General features: G+C 37.5%; 1 protein-coding gene and 1 non-coding gene across 2 annotated transcripts in view; one reads left to right on the top strand and one right to left on the bottom strand.

Moving 5' to 3' along the window:
* The first annotated feature begins 317 nt into the window (after nt 1–317).
* DNAH6 (dynein axonemal heavy chain 6) overlaps nt 318–17,291 on the top strand; it is a 199,946-nt gene continuing 182,972 nt past the window's right edge. Inside the window, exons 1-3 of the mRNA XM_008700061.2 lie at nt 318–542; nt 9,978–10,154; nt 14,222–14,481. Of these exons, the coding sequence (XP_008698283.2) occupies nt 318–542; nt 9,978–10,154; nt 14,222–14,481 (662 nt within the window). The remainder of the gene's footprint in view (nt 543–9,977; nt 10,155–14,221; nt 14,482–17,291) is intronic.
* LOC121101115 lies at nt 11,684–11,790 on the bottom strand. Its single transcript, XR_005833061.1, has one exon. It is a non-coding gene; the product is annotated as a U6 spliceosomal RNA (small nuclear RNA).

Below are 17,291 nucleotides of genomic sequence, written 5' to 3'. Positions count from 1 at the left end.
TCAATACTAATTACAATTCTTTTCATCCTTCCAAATCTAGACCAGTATGGTCCCCAAATAAGTGACACCTGCAGCATCTAATAACTTGTTAGAAATGCAAACTCCTGGATCCCAGCTACTCGAAGGCCAGGCATTTTCATTTCTCTGATTCAAGTCCTTAGTTTGGAGGAAATGGGTAACTTTGTGGGTTTTCTTTAGAGGTGAGCAAATTCAGCACTCCTTAGCTCTTAAGTCACTTCCACTAGTCCCATTACCCCAGTTCTTGTGCTCTACTTTTCATTTTTCTTTTGCTGGCCCTACTTTTTGCAGGAGTGAGAATGGCTTTTCACACCTCAGAGAAAGATATCGAACTGAAAAATATTGAAGAGCAGGTGGAAAACCCTGCCCTTGAAAGACTGAACAGTATAACAGCAAAGGGAAGACTGAGTTTTGTAGTACCCACAGAAAATGAATCTGACACACAATTCCTGACATTTAGGCATATTACCAAAGCTCAAGAGAGAACGAGAAAACGACAGCAGCCTATAAAGCTAGAGCCTCTGGTAAGTTCAAAAACCAGCACTTAGCCACTTTTAGCTGCACAGGAGGCAAAAAATTTCTATGGGGGATGGTCATTTCCAGACTCTTAATTGACAAAGAGGAATGAAAACCTACAAGTTTGTTTATGAAGCTGTAAACACTGTAAACATTTGTTAAAAAAAAACTGAGTTCTAGGCACTGTTCAAGGTGGGGGGATATAGTTGTGAACAAAGTTTTCTAGCAGATAAATCCTCTCTAGGACTATGTACAGTACAGGTAATTATGTAAGTTGTAAGGCTCTTTGAGATATTACAGTACCATTTAATATTGGTACCATCAGGAAGAGTAATATATATGTTATATACATATAGTTATATCAATTTATAACTTTTAAAGTAAATGCCTATTGTCCTGAAAATTTTTGTGCATGTCTGAAAATACTTAATTTTAAGAATCCATTTGTGCCCTTGGATAATTCTAAATCCATGGAAAGGAGCAGTGAACGTGCATAAAGTAAAAAGTGAAGGTTATCACTCCCACGCTGGGACATTACTTACTGCTGTTAGCAGTTGCCCTGTAGGCTGTTTATATGTTTATTCAAGTGTGCGTGCGCACGCGCATGCATGCGTAAAAATATATATAAAATAAGATTATACAATACATACTGATTTTCAAAGTGAGGTAAACATACAGAAATTGTTCCAATCCGTGCATAATGAGCTATCTTTTCTAACAGTGGCACCGTATTTTGTTGCATGGGTGTGCCATAATAGAGTATCCATTAACTGGGGTCCTATTGATGGCAGTTCAGCTTATTTGCTACTTGTTTTGTTGTTGTTTTTTATTTTGTGATTACAGATAATGCTGCATCGAATGGCCTTGCCCTTGTACATATAAAGATGGATTCCTAGAAGTGTCATTTTATAGGTCATAGACTTCTGTACATTTTTGATTTTGAAAAATATTGCTCAATTGCAGTTGAGATTTAGCCAGTTTAGCTTTCTACCTGCAGCGTAGTAGAAGGCCCATTTGCAGCGCCTGGGTGGCTCAGTCGAGTAAGCATCTACCTTCGCTCAGGTCATGATCCTGGGGTCCTGGGATCGCTCCCTGCTCAGCGGAGAGCCTGCTTCTCCCCTTCCCCTCACCCTGCTCATGCTCTCTCTCGCTCTCACTCTCTCTCTCAAGTAAATAAATAAAATCTTAAAAAAAAAGAAGAAGAAGAAGAAGAAGAAGGCCCATTTGCCCACATCTTCACTAAACCTGATGTTCAGTTCTTTTATTTTTGCTAGACTGATAGGTTAAAATGGCATCACATTCTTGTAATTTGCATCTTATTAGTAAAGCGTATTTTCATTCATTCATTGGCATATTACTATTTTGTGGATTCTGTTCATAATCTTTGGCCACTTTAAAATTAGATTGTTGGGGCACCTGGCTGGCTCAGTGGGTAGAGCGTGCAACTCTTGATCTCAGGGTTGAGAGTTCAGGCCCGTGTTGGGTGTAAAGTTTGCTTAAAAATAAAATCTTAAAAAAAATCAGATTGTTTACCTTTTTCCCTATCAATTTATGAGTTTAAAAAACATATATATTATGAATGTTAATCCTTATTCCAATGTTTCTCAAACTTCAGTACTCATTCCTTTTGAAGGAAGACATTCCTGAGCTTCCATAGTTCTGATTTGTTCTTTTAATTTTAGGTTACTTTATGGCGCTGACGTCCGCTGTCTCTTCTAGGGAGTTCATTCCGTGGGCCTCTACTACGTGTGTGGGGCAACAGGGCCTTCCTATCATTTTTCTCCCATGGACTTAGTATGAAAGCTTTTACATTTATTTCTCTGTAGCATATTTACCTTCACTTGGCAAAAGTATAACATTAACCCTTTATGATTAAAGCTGTTCTACTTGTCTTCAGTGCAATTAATTCATGTTTAATGAATGTTTATTATGTACCCACTATGCACCAGGCTTTGGGCCATGCTCTGGGAATATGGCAATGAACAAAGCAGACAAGATTTCTGTTGACATTCTAGTAACCCTAAATAAATAGACTGAACAATGTCATGTAATGATAGGTGTTATTAAGAAAATAATACAGGGAATGTGGTGGACACAAATGGCAGACTACGTTAGGTTGTGTGACTACAAGGGTCTCCTTAAGATGTCATCTGAACAAGTCCCAGACTATAGCCAATATCACCTGCCACACGTGAATGGACAAGCCATCGGCTGAGTCCAGTCCCCAGCCTTTGAGCTGTCTCAGCTAATGCTCTAATGGAGCAGAGGCAAGCTGTCCCCAGTGAGTTCTGCCTAAATTGTAGATTTTTGAGCAAAATAAATGGAAATGTTTTTTAAGTCATTAAGTGAATGACTTAATTGTAGATTTTTGAGCAAAATAAATGGAAATGTTTTTTAAGTCATTAAGTGAATGACAATCCATGAATATGGTAATTCATACAGTATTAAAAATAACAAGGAATAAAGTGAAAACTGTCTGAATTTCCATCATGCAGAAAGTAGCTTTGTATTCAAGTGACTGATTTCATGGGCATGGGTATCTGTAGTTTGATTTGCTCATATAGAGTTAATACTGTGGTCTGTTCTTTTTATGATTGCTGCCCCTTCTCTCTTTCCCTCCCCTTCATTTTCCTCTTCTCCTCTTCCTACCCCTTCCCCCTCATTCCTCCTTTCTCTCCCTTCCTCCTTCCCACCCCCTTTCTCTCTTCTGTTCTTCTTTCACATTTTTTCCTTGTAATTCTCCCATCTCAGAGCCTCTTGTCTATGGTATCTAAGGTTAACAGCAATCTAGTGTATACCCCTTCTTGCCTTTCTCCACACTCAGTTTTATACAAATGGATAAATACACGCAAAACACATATTTAGACTGTTGGACATTTGTCTTAAAACATATTATAAATATAAATATAGTACTTTACATGTTGCTTTTTACACCTAAATATACATTGTAGGACTTCCTCAAGATCAGATGATATTTCTTTTTTTAGAGAGAGAAAGTGCGAGTGTGTGTCAGGGGAGGTGGGGGGGGCAGCATGGGGTGCGGAGGGACAGAGAGAATCCCAGATAGGCCCCACACCTGGTGCACCATTCCCAGCCTGGAACCTGACATCAGGCTCAGTCTCACAATACTGAGATCATGACCTGAGCTGAAGTCAAGAGTCAGAGAGGCTTAACTGACTGAGCCACCCAGAGGCCCTTCGGATGATATTTCTGTAACATTCTTTTTAATGGTTGCCTATCCCATTAAAGTATCGCATTGCATGAATATTCCATAATTTATTAAATCATTCTATTTTGGCACATTTGTTTTACAAATATTTACAGTGGTGCAGCAAAATCTTTGTATTATCCATCCTGACTGGTGCTTATATGCTTGTGGGATAGAGTTCTATGATTGGTATTATTAGGTTAAAGAGAAAAAAACATCTATGTAATTTTATTTGATTCACACACATTTTACTTGGGGACCAGTTTCTCAAACCAGTGCCTATGTGATGCCTAAATTAAATTTCACTTTCACCCTTTCCTAGGTTTTCCTGCCTTTTACTGCCTGATTAGGAGGGCTGAAACTGTACCCTCACACCACCTACTGCTAATATCTCTCCCTGCAATTAGTGTTAAGGGGTCCTGTTCTTATCGGAATTGCAGCGTTCTCTTTGTACTGGACTTTCGTTTTCTTTCCATTGACCACGAGTTTATACTCATTCTGTTGACAGCATTTCCCCACATCTTCTTCCATTTTACTCTTCTTTATTTTTGTACTTTACATTTAAAGCTTTCATTCATGTGAACTTTTAAATCTGATGTGAAGAGACTAACTTCATTTTCTTCAAAATGTTTGGCTAGCACCAAGTTTTCCCCACTAAATTAAAACACCACCTTTGTCATGTACAAAATTCTCATATCTGGTGAGGCCTACTTACAGATTCTTGATTCTTTTCTCTACTGATCTAACCACAGTGTTTTGGTTACAGTGGCTTTGTGGCATTTTTTTGATAAGTAGAAAGCAACCGCTTCCTCACTATTCTTATTTTTTATATATTCTCTGTTTTAGATAGTTATCCTTCCATATAAACTTTAAAATTTGTCCTTCTTAGATAAGTAATAAAATGTACAGAAGTTGCCCAGTTAAAGTCTATTTTCTCCCACTGTTCCTCATCCATCCAGCTTCCTTCTCTGGAGGCAGCCAATCCAATGGTAAGCATGTGTTGTGTATGCTTTCAGAGATGTAGTCTGCTGTCTAAGCCTAAACTAGCACACTAAACAAATTCTGCCCCTTGCTTTCTTCATTTAATACATAACTTGGAGATCATTTCATATCAGTTCAAAAGGTTTTTTATATCAATGTTCTTTATAGCTCGTAATATCCGACTATAGATGAATGTGCCATAATTTATTTAGCAAGCCCCAAATTTATAGATTACTAGGTTTTTAAAATAGTATTTTTTTGACAACAGTGTTACAGTGAATAATCTCGTACATATGTCATCTCATACATGTAAGCTTCTATCTGTAGGCAGACTTCCTAGAGATGGGATTGCCAACTCAAAACATATGTACGTTTGTAATTTTGGTTAGTAAATTTTGTTGCTTCAGTAATAGAAGAAAAATGCTATCTCAGAGTAGTTTTTTTTTTTAAAGATTTTATTTATTCATGTGACAGAGACAGCCAGAGAGAGAGGGAACACAGCAGGGGAGTGGGAGAGGAAGAAGCAGGCTCCCAGCGGAGGAGCCCAATGTGGGGCTCGATCCTGGAATGCCAGGATCACGCCCTGAGCCGAAGGCAGACGCTCAACGACTGCGCTACCCAGGCGCCCCTCAGAGTAGTTTTAATTTAAATTTCTTTTTTGAATAAGATTGAACATCTTTTCATATGTTTAGGAGTTATTGTTTTTCTGTCTGTGAACTATATGGATCTTCATGTCTTATTTTCTAATTGGGTAGTTGGTATTTTTCTTATTGATTTGCATGATCTCTTCATATATTAGGAAATAAGCCCCTTATCTGCGATAAGCATGATAAAAGTTTCAAGTTTTGTTTTAGTTCCTAATTTTTATGTAATTGAGTAATTTATGTCTTCTGAGTTTTATGTAATACTTAGGCCCTACATTTAGCAAGATTGTATAGATAAAATTATCTAGTGATGTCATAGATACTTTTCTTTAAAAATTACCTTAAGATTATTTTGATTACTTTTGTTATTTTACATTTAAATATTTGATCTATTCAGAATTTTTCCCAGTGTAATGAATGAGAGGATCCAACTTTTTCCCTAATAGCTACCCAGTTATCTCATTATTATTTATTGAATAATATTATTTTCCTAAAATTATCACCTTTATTATAGACTCAGTTCCCTTTTATATTTTGGGATCCATTACTGGATTTTCTGTCTTTTTTTTTTTTTAAGATTTTATTTATTTATTTGTCTGACAGAGAGAGAGGCAGCGAGAGAGGGAACACAAGCAGGGGGAGTGGGAGAGGGAGAAGCAGACTTCCCGCTAAGCAGGGAGCCCGATGCGGAGCTCGATCCCAGCATTCTGAGATCGTGACCTGAGCCGAAGGTAGATGCTTAACAACTGAGCCACCCAGGCCCCCCCCCCCACATTACTGGACTTTCTATACTGATTCATTGATCTGTTTTCCTATTCATGTGTCCAAAATACAGTTTTAATTATTGTAGTTTTATAACATTTTAATATCTGGCAGGGCTGGTCTTCATTGATCACTCTTCCACCCCCCCCCCAGAACTTTTGTGGCTATTCTTTTTAATTTATTTTTATGTATTAAATTTAGGGTCAGATTGTTTAATCTCCAGGACATCCTGTCAGGATCAAATTAAATTTATAGATTAACTTAAAATTGACTTTTATTATAATTAATTTTCAATTCAAGAACAAAATAGAATTTTATCTTTTTGCTTTTTCTTCCATGACCATCATGAGTGTTTTAAAGTCTTCTTCATATGACTTTTACTTATTCCGTATTAAGTTTATGAACAGGTTTTATTTCTGGATGCTGATTTTGTGCTAGTTTTTTTGTTCATTCTCTCAGGTGTTTCAGGCAAACAATAAAATCATCTGATAGTAATGACACTTTTGCCACCTTCTTTCCGATTTTTATATTCATACTGTGTCTTTGGACTATTGCGTTGGCTAATACCTGGGGAATATTAGAAATGACGGTGGGGACAGTAGACATTTTTTGTTTTTCTCCTGAGATTAGTAGGAATGTTTCTAAGTCTTCCTCATTTAAGCATGATATTAGCCATTGAGATTTTTTAGGAAGTATCTGTCCTTTCTTGATTAATGTTTTTATCAAAAATAGATTTTTATAAAAAAAATCATAAATAGGAACACCTAGCTGGCTCAGTCAGAAGAGCATGCTACTCTTGATCTCAGGGTCATGAGTTTGAGCCCTGCGTTGGGTGCGGAGATTACATAAACAAACAAACATAAACTTTAACAAAGTCAAATAGATTTTTATCAAAATAGTTGAATTTTATCAAATGCTTTTTTGACATATATGAAGATGAGCACGTGATTTTTCCCACAATTAGCATTTGGCATTTCCTTATACTTCTGCAGGTTTTGTTTTTCATTCCCTGTGAGATTTTATAGTTTGCTATAATAAAGTCCTGTGTTTTTCTTGTTAAATTGTTAAATATTTCAACCTCAGTTTTTTATTGTGATCCAGTTTCTGTTTATTTTTAAAACAGAGAAAAGCAAATGGATTTTGTATGTTTACTTTGTAACCAGAAACCTCACCAATATTCTTTTAGATCCTTATAGTTACTTTAGTAGTTAGGCTTTTATTTTTAATGTATGTAATAAATATCATTGATAGATAATTTTTCTGTTTACTTTGTAACCAGAAACCTCACCAATATTCTTTTAAATCCTTATAGTTACTTTAGTAGTTAGGCTTTTATTTTTACTGTATGTAATAAATATCATTGATAGATAATTTTTTAGATTAGGAGTCACTATGGCCCGTGGGTCAAATCCAGTCCTATAACCTGTTTTTGTAAATAATGTTTTATTGGATCACAGTGGTAACCATTTATTTTCGTATCATCTAAGGCTGCTTTGGTGGTGCAATGGTAGAGTAGTTGTGACAGAGACCATCTGGCCCACAAAGCACAACATATTTACTGTCTGGTCCTTTACAGAAAAAGTTTACCAATCCCTGTTCTAGATGCTTCCGTTTGAGAATTGAAAAATGAAGTTGGTAGTGAAAATAGTGATAGCGATCTTATTCTTGATTTTCGTAATGGCTTTAGGTTTTTACTATTTAGGGTGATTGAGGTTTGCTGCTGATTTTTCTGAATAGTTATATTAAGAGCTTTTCCTCTGGGGGCGCCTGGGTGGCTCAGTCGTTAAGCGTCTGCCTTCAGCTCAGGTCATGATCCCAGAGGATTCTGGGATTGAGCCACCCGTCGGGCTCCCTGCTCAGTGGGAAGCCTGCTTCTCCCTCTCCCATTCCCCCTGCTCGTGTTCCCTCTCTCGCTGCCTCTCTCTCTGTCAAATAAATAAATAAAATCTTTAAAAAAAAAGAAGTTTTCCTCTGTTTCTATTTTATTATTATGAAAATTTCAAATATACAAAAAGTACAAAGAGAAATATAGTAAATAAGTATGTGTATCCCAAGTTAATAATGTTGAATTTTGCTTAGTTTGAGTCAATATCTATTTTTAAAGGAATGTTACAGATACATTTCAAATACCTTTTATACCCCATTTTAGTCTCAATGCCCTTTCTCCTTTCTTGGAGATGATCACTACTATGGTTTATGTGAATCTATCTAATTTTTTGTATTTTTGCCAGTTTGAGAAATTCAATTTCTCCCAACATTTTACTATAAAAAGTTTCAAATATACAGAAAAGTTGAAATAATTATAAAATGAATACTTATATACCATGTACCTATATTCAAAAATTGTTAGTATTTTGCCATATTTGCTTTCTTTCTCTTTCTATATGTACATATATGCTTGTTGCTTTGTTATTTAAAAGTAAAGTGTAAGGGACTTCTTGAAGCTGAAATGAAAGGGGACTATAGTTAGTAACAGGAAAACATGAAAGTATGAATCTCACTGGTAAAGGTGAATATACAGTAAAATTCAGAATGATCTAATGTAAAGGTGGTCGATTAATCACTTATTTATAAAGCTAGTTGAAGGTTGAAAGACAAAAGTAGTAAAAATATAGCTGTAATATTTTGTTGTGAATACACAAGATAAAAAGATATAAATTGTGATATTAAATGTTGGCGGGGGTTCCCTTTTCTCCACATTCTCACAAACACTTGTTTCTTGTCTTTTTGATAATAGCCATTCTGACAGGTATAAGGTGGTATCTCATTATGGTTTTGATTTGCATTTCTCTGATTATTAGTGATGTCGAGCATCTTTTCAAATGCTTGCTGGCCATCTGTATGTCTTCTTTAGAAAAAAATGTCTGTACAGATCCTCTGCCCATTTTTTAATTGGATTATTTTGTTTTTGCTATTGAGTTCTATGAGTTCTCTATATATTTTGCAAATATGTATGTATATATATCACTATATGATTTGCAGATACTTTCTCCCACTTGTTGATGGTTTCATTTGCTGTGCAGAAGCTTTTATCCCCCTTCATACCTTGTGATTCTGGTCTGTGTTTCTTTTCCACACTGTTATACAGCTGAGATCCTCTCGCTTCCATCTATGTAGTTTTTCCCTTTCTTCAGTGAGTGGCTCAAGTGGGATTTTTAGCCAAAACCACATGTAATTTACACACACTTGAAAGCTTAACAGCTGATTCCTCTGCTTATTCCCAAGGTTTTTTTTTTTTTTTCACTCCAGTTGTGAGAAATTAGCTATCATGCTAACAATCATAATGCTTAGAAACTTAAAGCCATTATGGTGAATTCCTTGCATTGGTATATCATGTTGAATGCTGGATTTTATTGCATTAATCTGAAATTTGATCAGCCTAATATAATGCCACAATTTCTCTTATTTGTTTATTTGTTTATTTTTGGCACAATTTCTTTTGGCTCTTCAATCAGTTATAGCTATGGGAATTGATTAATGACTTTTCGGTAGAATGCAAGGATTGTACAGTTCTTCCCACAATAACTGTGGTAGTGAATGGTGGGGGTTTGTAATACACAATTACTGGATATGTGATTTCATGCTTCTGAGCCTTTTGTGTCAGCATGTTACTCCTAGAAGTACTCATTGGTAATTAAGGGACAGAATTAATAGAAACCAAATAGAAAATTCTTAGTCTAGTGATAGACCATGGCCCCACCATGGTGATAACTACCACAATGATTGTGACTTCAATAGGAAATTAGTACAGAGAGATCAATTTCCAACAGGAGTAGTCTCCAAAGTGAAGAATAAGACAAGTTCATGTTAATATTAAAAAGATTAACATGTCTCTTTATTCCCCAAAGCCAGTGCTAAAAGTCTACCAAGATCATAAGAGGCCAGAATACATATATGAGCAGAACCGACTTCGGTTAATCGCTTCTGGAATCCTAAAAGCTCCAAGAAGCACTGAAGAAAGAGGTTCTGCCAAAGTGTCTATTCAGTTTCCTGAACACCAACGTCCTATGGTGAAGAAGAAACAGGTATGCCCTTGAAGTATTTAATTGAGCCTTTCACTTTAATTTTCGTTTCCAATAGCATTGCTAACATGCTTTAAACTCATAAGAATAATTGCAAGACTTTTCTCTACGAGGTTGCACAATATATTTGGGGAATACCATACTTCTCAGTTCTTATTCCAAGAAACTTAGACAGTAGAGGAAAATCATAAAGGAAAACTTGTAGCATCAATTCAGCGTCCTCTGATCTCTTGCATATTAAAAGAAGACATACTAGTGTTTTAAATTTTATTTTACCATTTATGAAATTTTCATCATTATTACCCAGAATGACAATCTTTGAAGACCGTGGTGAAGGGCAATAAAATAGAAACTAAACCAGCTAGAAAGACAACTTCTGTAATTGGTGAGTTGTAGTGTGGGAAGGTGCCTTGAAAGGAGTAAGTGAATTGTAGCTCTGAGGAGAAAGTGCCAGAGTGCAGCTTTCTATAAATACTTGTAGATAACTAAACGGAATAGAAGCTGGAGAAGATGTGGACACACCCATGATAAAAATGCCAATAGAGCTGAGAATTCTCTGAGCTTTTTATGGAGAGGATCCTTCGAGACCTGTTAAACATTTCAGTGCTAGTGTCTTTCAGGCTTTGGGCTAGAATACTAGAGAGGAAGAGATGGAGACAGATTCCATCCTTGAAGATTGCAGAATCTGATGGTGGGTAGAAGGACAAGTGAACACTCAAACTCAGTGGGGTGTGATCAGAGCTCTCGTTGGTCATTTAAGGTGCAAAACTGTGGCAAACTGAACAGAAGGGAATGCTTGCACCTGGTGGTGAGGGGAAGGGTCAGTGGAAAAAATGCCACTGTAGGGAATGGCACTAGGCTGGGAGGAATGAATGGAAAGTTATAAGGTAGATCAGGTGGGAGAGTGGTGGGCTTGAGAAGCTGGCTGGAAGGAGGCTCACTGTGGGTGTGGGTGAGATCCCCCTCAAAGAATATTACATGATCAACTGTATGAAATTATAAAGCATCAGTTATTTTCGTTTCTGTGAAGTAGGAAAGGAGAACAAGCTATCTTAAGTAGGGCCAAGAAAGTTCTGACTGCCCATAAATTAGTTTATTTGGTATGAAGTGGGCATCATGATCTTGAATTCAGAGGAGAGGAATGAAGGGAGGGGGCTAAAAGGGAATGTTAAATTGTGTGTTATGCCTGGTTGTAGCTGTAACTAAGTGAAGAATTCAGTAAGAGCTAGGGGTTAAAGGGAAATGTACAGGAAAGGGGATAGTCCATATAAAAGGAGAAGGGTATTCTGAGAAGAGGGTCATTTTGAAGGGATATTGATTTCTCAGAATGACTTTTTTTTTTAAGATTTTATTTATTTATTCGACAGAGATAGAGACAGCCAGCGAGAGAGGGAACACAAGCAGGGGGAGCGGGAGAGGAAGAAGCAGGCTCATAGTGGAAGAGCCTGATGTGGGGCTCAATCCCATAACGCCGGGATCACGCCCTGAGCCGAAGGCAGACGCTTAACTGCTATGCTACCCAGGCGCCCCTAAAAAATATGGAACGCTTCACAAATTTGAGTGTCATCCTTGCGCAGGGGCCATGCTAATCTTCTCTGTATCGTTCCAATTTTAGTATATGTGCTGCTGAAGCGAGCACCAGAATGACTTTAAAATGGAAATGTACCAATGAGGATTCCCTGGGAGATAAAAGAAGGCAGTTAGAGGCATTGCTTCTGGTAATTAAGGAAGATTGACTTAACAAATTGGACTGGACATCCATCATAGAGAACACTACTGGTGTTCTATACTTTATAAATAAATGCTTCCTGGGGCACCTCGTGGCTCAATAGGTTAAGCATCTGTCTTCGCTTCAGGTCATGATCTCAGGGTCCTGGGATTGAGCCCTGTGTCAGGCTCAGCGGGGAGTCTGCTTCTCCCTCTCCCTCTGCCCCTACCCCCACTCGTGCACCTGCTCAAGTGTGTGCTCTCTCTCTCTCTCTCTCAAATAAATAAAATCTTTAAATACATACATACTTCATTCTCTTTCCACCACCCCCACAAAATCTGAACTTATGTGGCTGCTTAAATTGAATCACATTTTTTCACTGAGTTGCATAACTGGAAATACGTACTCGGATGAAAATATATAGGCTTATTGTTGAAGAAATCTTGTACTTAGAAGGCAGCAAAACGTTTGGAGGGATATAATAAAGGAAACACGTGCATTTTGTGTTAAAATATTAATACTGTAGTCCCATAAAAATATTAAAGTTGACTACAGCCCTTGTTGAAACATTGGGACAAGACAATGTGTATTTTCTCTGGTGTAGGGGTGTTTAGTTTGGCCTATTCTTTTACATAAGAAAACAGTGTTGTTGCTGCTGTCCCTGGCCGTTAAGTAAAAAAACCACATTGTATCTTTTGAGTTCAAAGATGTATTTTCTTCAGCTCTAAAACTTTCCAAGATTTTTGTCTGAAACTCTTATTCAGTGGGGTATATTTAATGAGAGATGGAGAGTGATGGAATCTGTGAATACAAACTTTCTGGGGACATTGTTCCATAGAACTTGTGGTAATCAATGTCTCATAGAAATGGCAACCCCGGGGTGCCTGGGTGGCTCAGTCGTGTAAGTGTCTGCCTTTGGCTCAGGTCATGATCCCAGGGTCCTTGGATCAAGCCCCTTGGATCAGGTCCTCAGTGGGGAGCCTGCTTCTCCCTCTCTCTCTGCCTCTCCCCCTGCTTGTGCTTTCTTATTCTCTCTGTCAAATAAATAAATAAAATCTTAAAAAAAGAGAGAAAGAAATGGCAGCCTCTGTTAGCTATGCTAACAGGCAATAAAATAAAGATATCATTTATATATTTACATCAATTATTCAACAAAGCAGTTCTGTGATAGTGATTCTTTCCTCTGAATGCCAATTGCTCCTCTACTGGTGAGACCAGGTGATGACTGTTGGAGTTAGTGTCAAATTTCCTGAAACATGGTAATCAACCTCCTCCGCAGGAGGGGGTGTGTGTACGATGCTGCCCCAGAGTTGGCTGGGCAGGAACAAAGGAGTGTGATGGCCCTAAGAGCATGGACAGTGGAACTGGGGGAGTAGAGCAAAGTTCAAGTGTGTGAACACGGTGGGGATGTAGCTTTGGTGCTCCAGGGGTGGTCCACAGCATCCGCAGCTCCTGGGAACAGGTTAGAAACGTGAGACTGTGGACTCTAGGAAACAAACTGAGGGCTTCAGAGGGGAGGTGGGTGGGGGATTGGGATAGGTCGGTGATGGGTATTAAGGAGGGCACATATTGCATGGAGCACATATGCAAATAATGAATCATGGAACATTACATCAAAAACTAAGGATGTACTGTATGGTGACTAACATAACATAATAAAAAATTATTATTAAAAAAATAAATTTAAAAAATGTAAAAAAAAAAAAAAAAAAGACTGTGTCCCTTAACTGTTAAAAAAAAAAAGTGAGATCTCACGCTCCACCCCAGACTGACAGATAGAATCTGCATTTTAACAGAACACCTAGGTAATTCACATGCACATTTAAATGTGAGAAGCACAGGTTTACAGAACAGGCAATCATGAGTTTGTAACATGTATGCTTCTCCAAGGCTGTTATTATATAATGATCCCCAATACTCAATGTAACCACCCCTTACATTCACTAAAAAGAAGTTTATTATGAGCTATGGTAACAGCTGTTTAGGATTTCACTCACTGAAAAGCATTAAGGTCCTCAGAACTAGATGAGGAGATTGAGGGGAGAGACCACAGTCAAGATGGACGCAACCCCGGAGAGCTGGTAGTATTTTGATGTGATAAATACAGAGTTAAGGGAGAGAAGGTGGCAATGGGAGCAATGCTGGGGGATTTGGGAAGGGGGATGGACACCTGGATAAGGAGTACTGGGAAGGAATATATCCCTGCCTTATAATAATTTGAATTTTTCTGCTCAAAAACGTTTGCCTTTGAACCCAAACATCTCAAGCAGTATGGTAGCTAATGCTTGAGGTAATACTTTGTCATTTTTTAATACTTTGTTTTTTGGAAAAACTCATATTTTTAAAAATTGGCTTTGTTTAGATCCCGCAGTCCTCTACTGAGATGTTCGCTCCCTCCCCTAAACTGTCACGTACCGGTATTGGAAGAAGAGGCCTCTATGGGACGAGTTCCTCAGCGTACCCTAAGTACATTTTCCATGACCGGGAAGAAGTCATTAAAGCCAACATTCGTAATCCCTTGCAAATCATTAAAATAATACGTGAAAATGAACATCTTGGATTTCTTTATATGATCCCTGCAGTGCCAAGGTCTTCCACTGAATACGATACATATAATCTCAAGTGAGTTCTCTTTTATAAAACAATGTATTCAACAGTAAAAGTTTCAATTAAGATTGCAAATGTTATCCATAATTGACTGGGCATTAATGATAAATGTCAAATGTAATTTTGGTTATCATCTGATGACAAATGAATCTTAATCACAACAATGTTATTTATTTTTTCCATTTATCTTTCCTTTACTTGTAGACTTAATTTTACAGAGTAGTGCATTGTTGTGCTTCTTCTATGTTTATATTATATAATGCCATCTATTTTTAATCAGTATTCCAAAGATAGTTTTGATATTTTGTAATTACTGAGAAAAGAAGATGGCAATGTATAAAAAGTAGGTACATGATTTGCTAAACATGTTATTTCAACTTTCCTTAGTAGAGCTAAGGACTTTTTTAGAAATAAAAGGAGCTTGATAACTTAAGGTATTTATATAGATTAATAATACATACATATACTCTTGATTATTACTAAACACATTTGTTGTTGAAATAATTAGAAGAATCATACAAATGTGAGTCTGTGAATTGCTTTTTTTTAAAAAGATTTTATTTATTTGCGAGAGAGCGACAGAGATAGTGAGAGAGAGCACAAGTGGGGAGGAGAGGGAGAAGCAGGCTCCCCGCTGAGCAGGGAGTGACACAGGGCTCCATCCCAGGACCCTGGGATCATGACCTGAGCCAAAGGCAGACGCTTAACCGACTGAGCCATCCAGACATCCCTATGAATTGCTTTAAAGTTCAGCACAACAGGTAGTGGAATCTAAAGATGGTACTAGCTTTCCTCCATTGTTGTTTAGTTGGGTTGACAACAGTTGTTGAGACAGTCTTTCCTGGGAAGGTGATAGTAGGTTAGCTTTACCACCAAATTCTCATTCTCTGCTGCATGGGAAGGTAAAAGAACTCCTAAGAATTCTCTTATTCTTCCTTATACAGCACTGTAGCTTTGACTGAGTCAGGTAGCACTGAAGACAGCTCTCCTTCTGGGCAAAAGAGGGAGCGAAGAATAACATTTTAATCAAATTTTTAAATAGTAGATTTATTATAAATCTGAAAGAGCTTAGAGTGAGAAATAATTTGAAGAAAGAACAGAGATGCTTATAAGAATCCAATCATTTGGCAAAATGTATGGATTGCCCACTGTGTAGCGTTAACTGTTGTAGGTAGTAGAGATACATTATTGAACCATCCAGATCAAAACTGCTGACTTCATGGAGCTTACATCTTAGCGGAAGGAGACAATAATAAACACAGTATCTGAGTAAATTACAGAGAATGCTAGATGGTGCTAAGTATTAGAGAAAAAAGGGAGTAGAGCAAAGGAGATTGGGAGTTCCGGAGAAGAAGTTGTGAATTAACCGGAATGTCAGGGTGCGCCTCATTGACAAGCTGCCATTTGAATAAGGACTGGAAGGAGAAGCAGTGAATGATGTGCTGGCGGGGGGGAAAAGAGCATTCCAGACAGCAGGAAAGTGAATACAGATATCCCAAGGCAGGAGCATACCTGGCATATTCAAGAAGAAAAGAGAAGGCTCGTGTGACCACAGTAGAGTGAATGAGAGCTAGGGAATAGATCATGAAGGGGCTTGCCAGCCATGGTATGAACATCAGCTTTTACTCAGAAAAGTGGAGAACCATGGACAGACTTCAAGCAGAGAAGTGTTATGATCTGAATTACATTTTGAAAAGGACTGTTGTGATTGCTGTGTAGAGGTTAGACTTTTGAGAAGCAAGAGTTAAAACAGGAAGACCAATTTGAAGGCTGTAACTATTCAGGTGAGAGATGAACCAGGTGGAGGTGATGAGAAGTGGGAAATAATTTGAAGGTCAAGCCAACAGGATGTTTTTATGGACAATATGCAAGGTGGACAAGCAGGAGTCCAGAGATGAGTCCAGGATGACTTTCATGATCTGTTGACTGAGCAAGAAGAGTTGCTATTGTCTGAGACACGGAAGATTGGATGGAACAGATTTGTTGGGGGAAAAAAGGAGTTTGGGTTTGGACCTGCTAATTTTGGGATGCCAAAGATAGAAGAGAAGTGAGATGGTAGATGAAAGGAGAATTGGGGTTGAGTGAGGTTTGTTTTTTTTTGTTTTTTTTTTTTAAGATGAAGAATTAACATATAATAGAATTTAAAGCCCTTTGATGTAAGAAAAAAAAAATCCCTTTAGTAGTATTGCCATCCCCACCGCTGCCTTACTAGTTCTTTATAAGTTTTTGGAGAAGAGGTTATGGATCTTAAATGGTGACTGATTGGCAAAATTGGTTTATTTGCTGATATTTAATACTTGTTGATTAATATGTGAAATGTTTTCATAGCTTTCTCTTATTTAAAAAAATCATCTAATAATCCAGATGTCAAGAAGTGCCATTTGTGATCATTCATTCCCCGTTATGAGAGGGGTCAAATTTTGCCAAATGTAAAGTGATTTTCATCTATTTACTAGCACAAGACAAAGTGTGAAAGATGAATATGGGAACTGTGCTTTTGTCCAGTTCAGGAAACTAATGGTATTTCTAGACTAATGAGCACTTCTACTTGGGGAACTGAGATGATGTTTTATAAACTTCTTTGGACTGATAGTCGTGATGCTTAATGGGAATATGCAATGTCTCATTTCAGAAGACAGAGTTGGAATCATAGTTTATTTTATTATGTGTTGAACGGGTTGATGTTAATTTTTCCTCCCTGGCCTGAACTCCAAATACCAGAAACCTTATGAAAAGACAATCATTTGGGAGGTCCAAACTTGGAAGCAGCTAAATTGGAAGTTAAAAATAGGAAATACTGGGTCAACGTGATGAAGACATGTTAA

Source organism: Ursus maritimus, unplaced genomic scaffold (assembly GCF_017311325.1).
Source record: "Ursus maritimus isolate PB19 unplaced genomic scaffold, ASM1731132v1 scaffold_6, whole genome shotgun sequence".
Lineage (NCBI taxonomy): Eukaryota > Metazoa > Chordata > Mammalia > Carnivora > Ursidae > Ursus > Ursus maritimus.
Note: the sequence above shows the minus strand (reverse complement) of the source record. Positions and strands in the feature narration are given on the sequence as shown.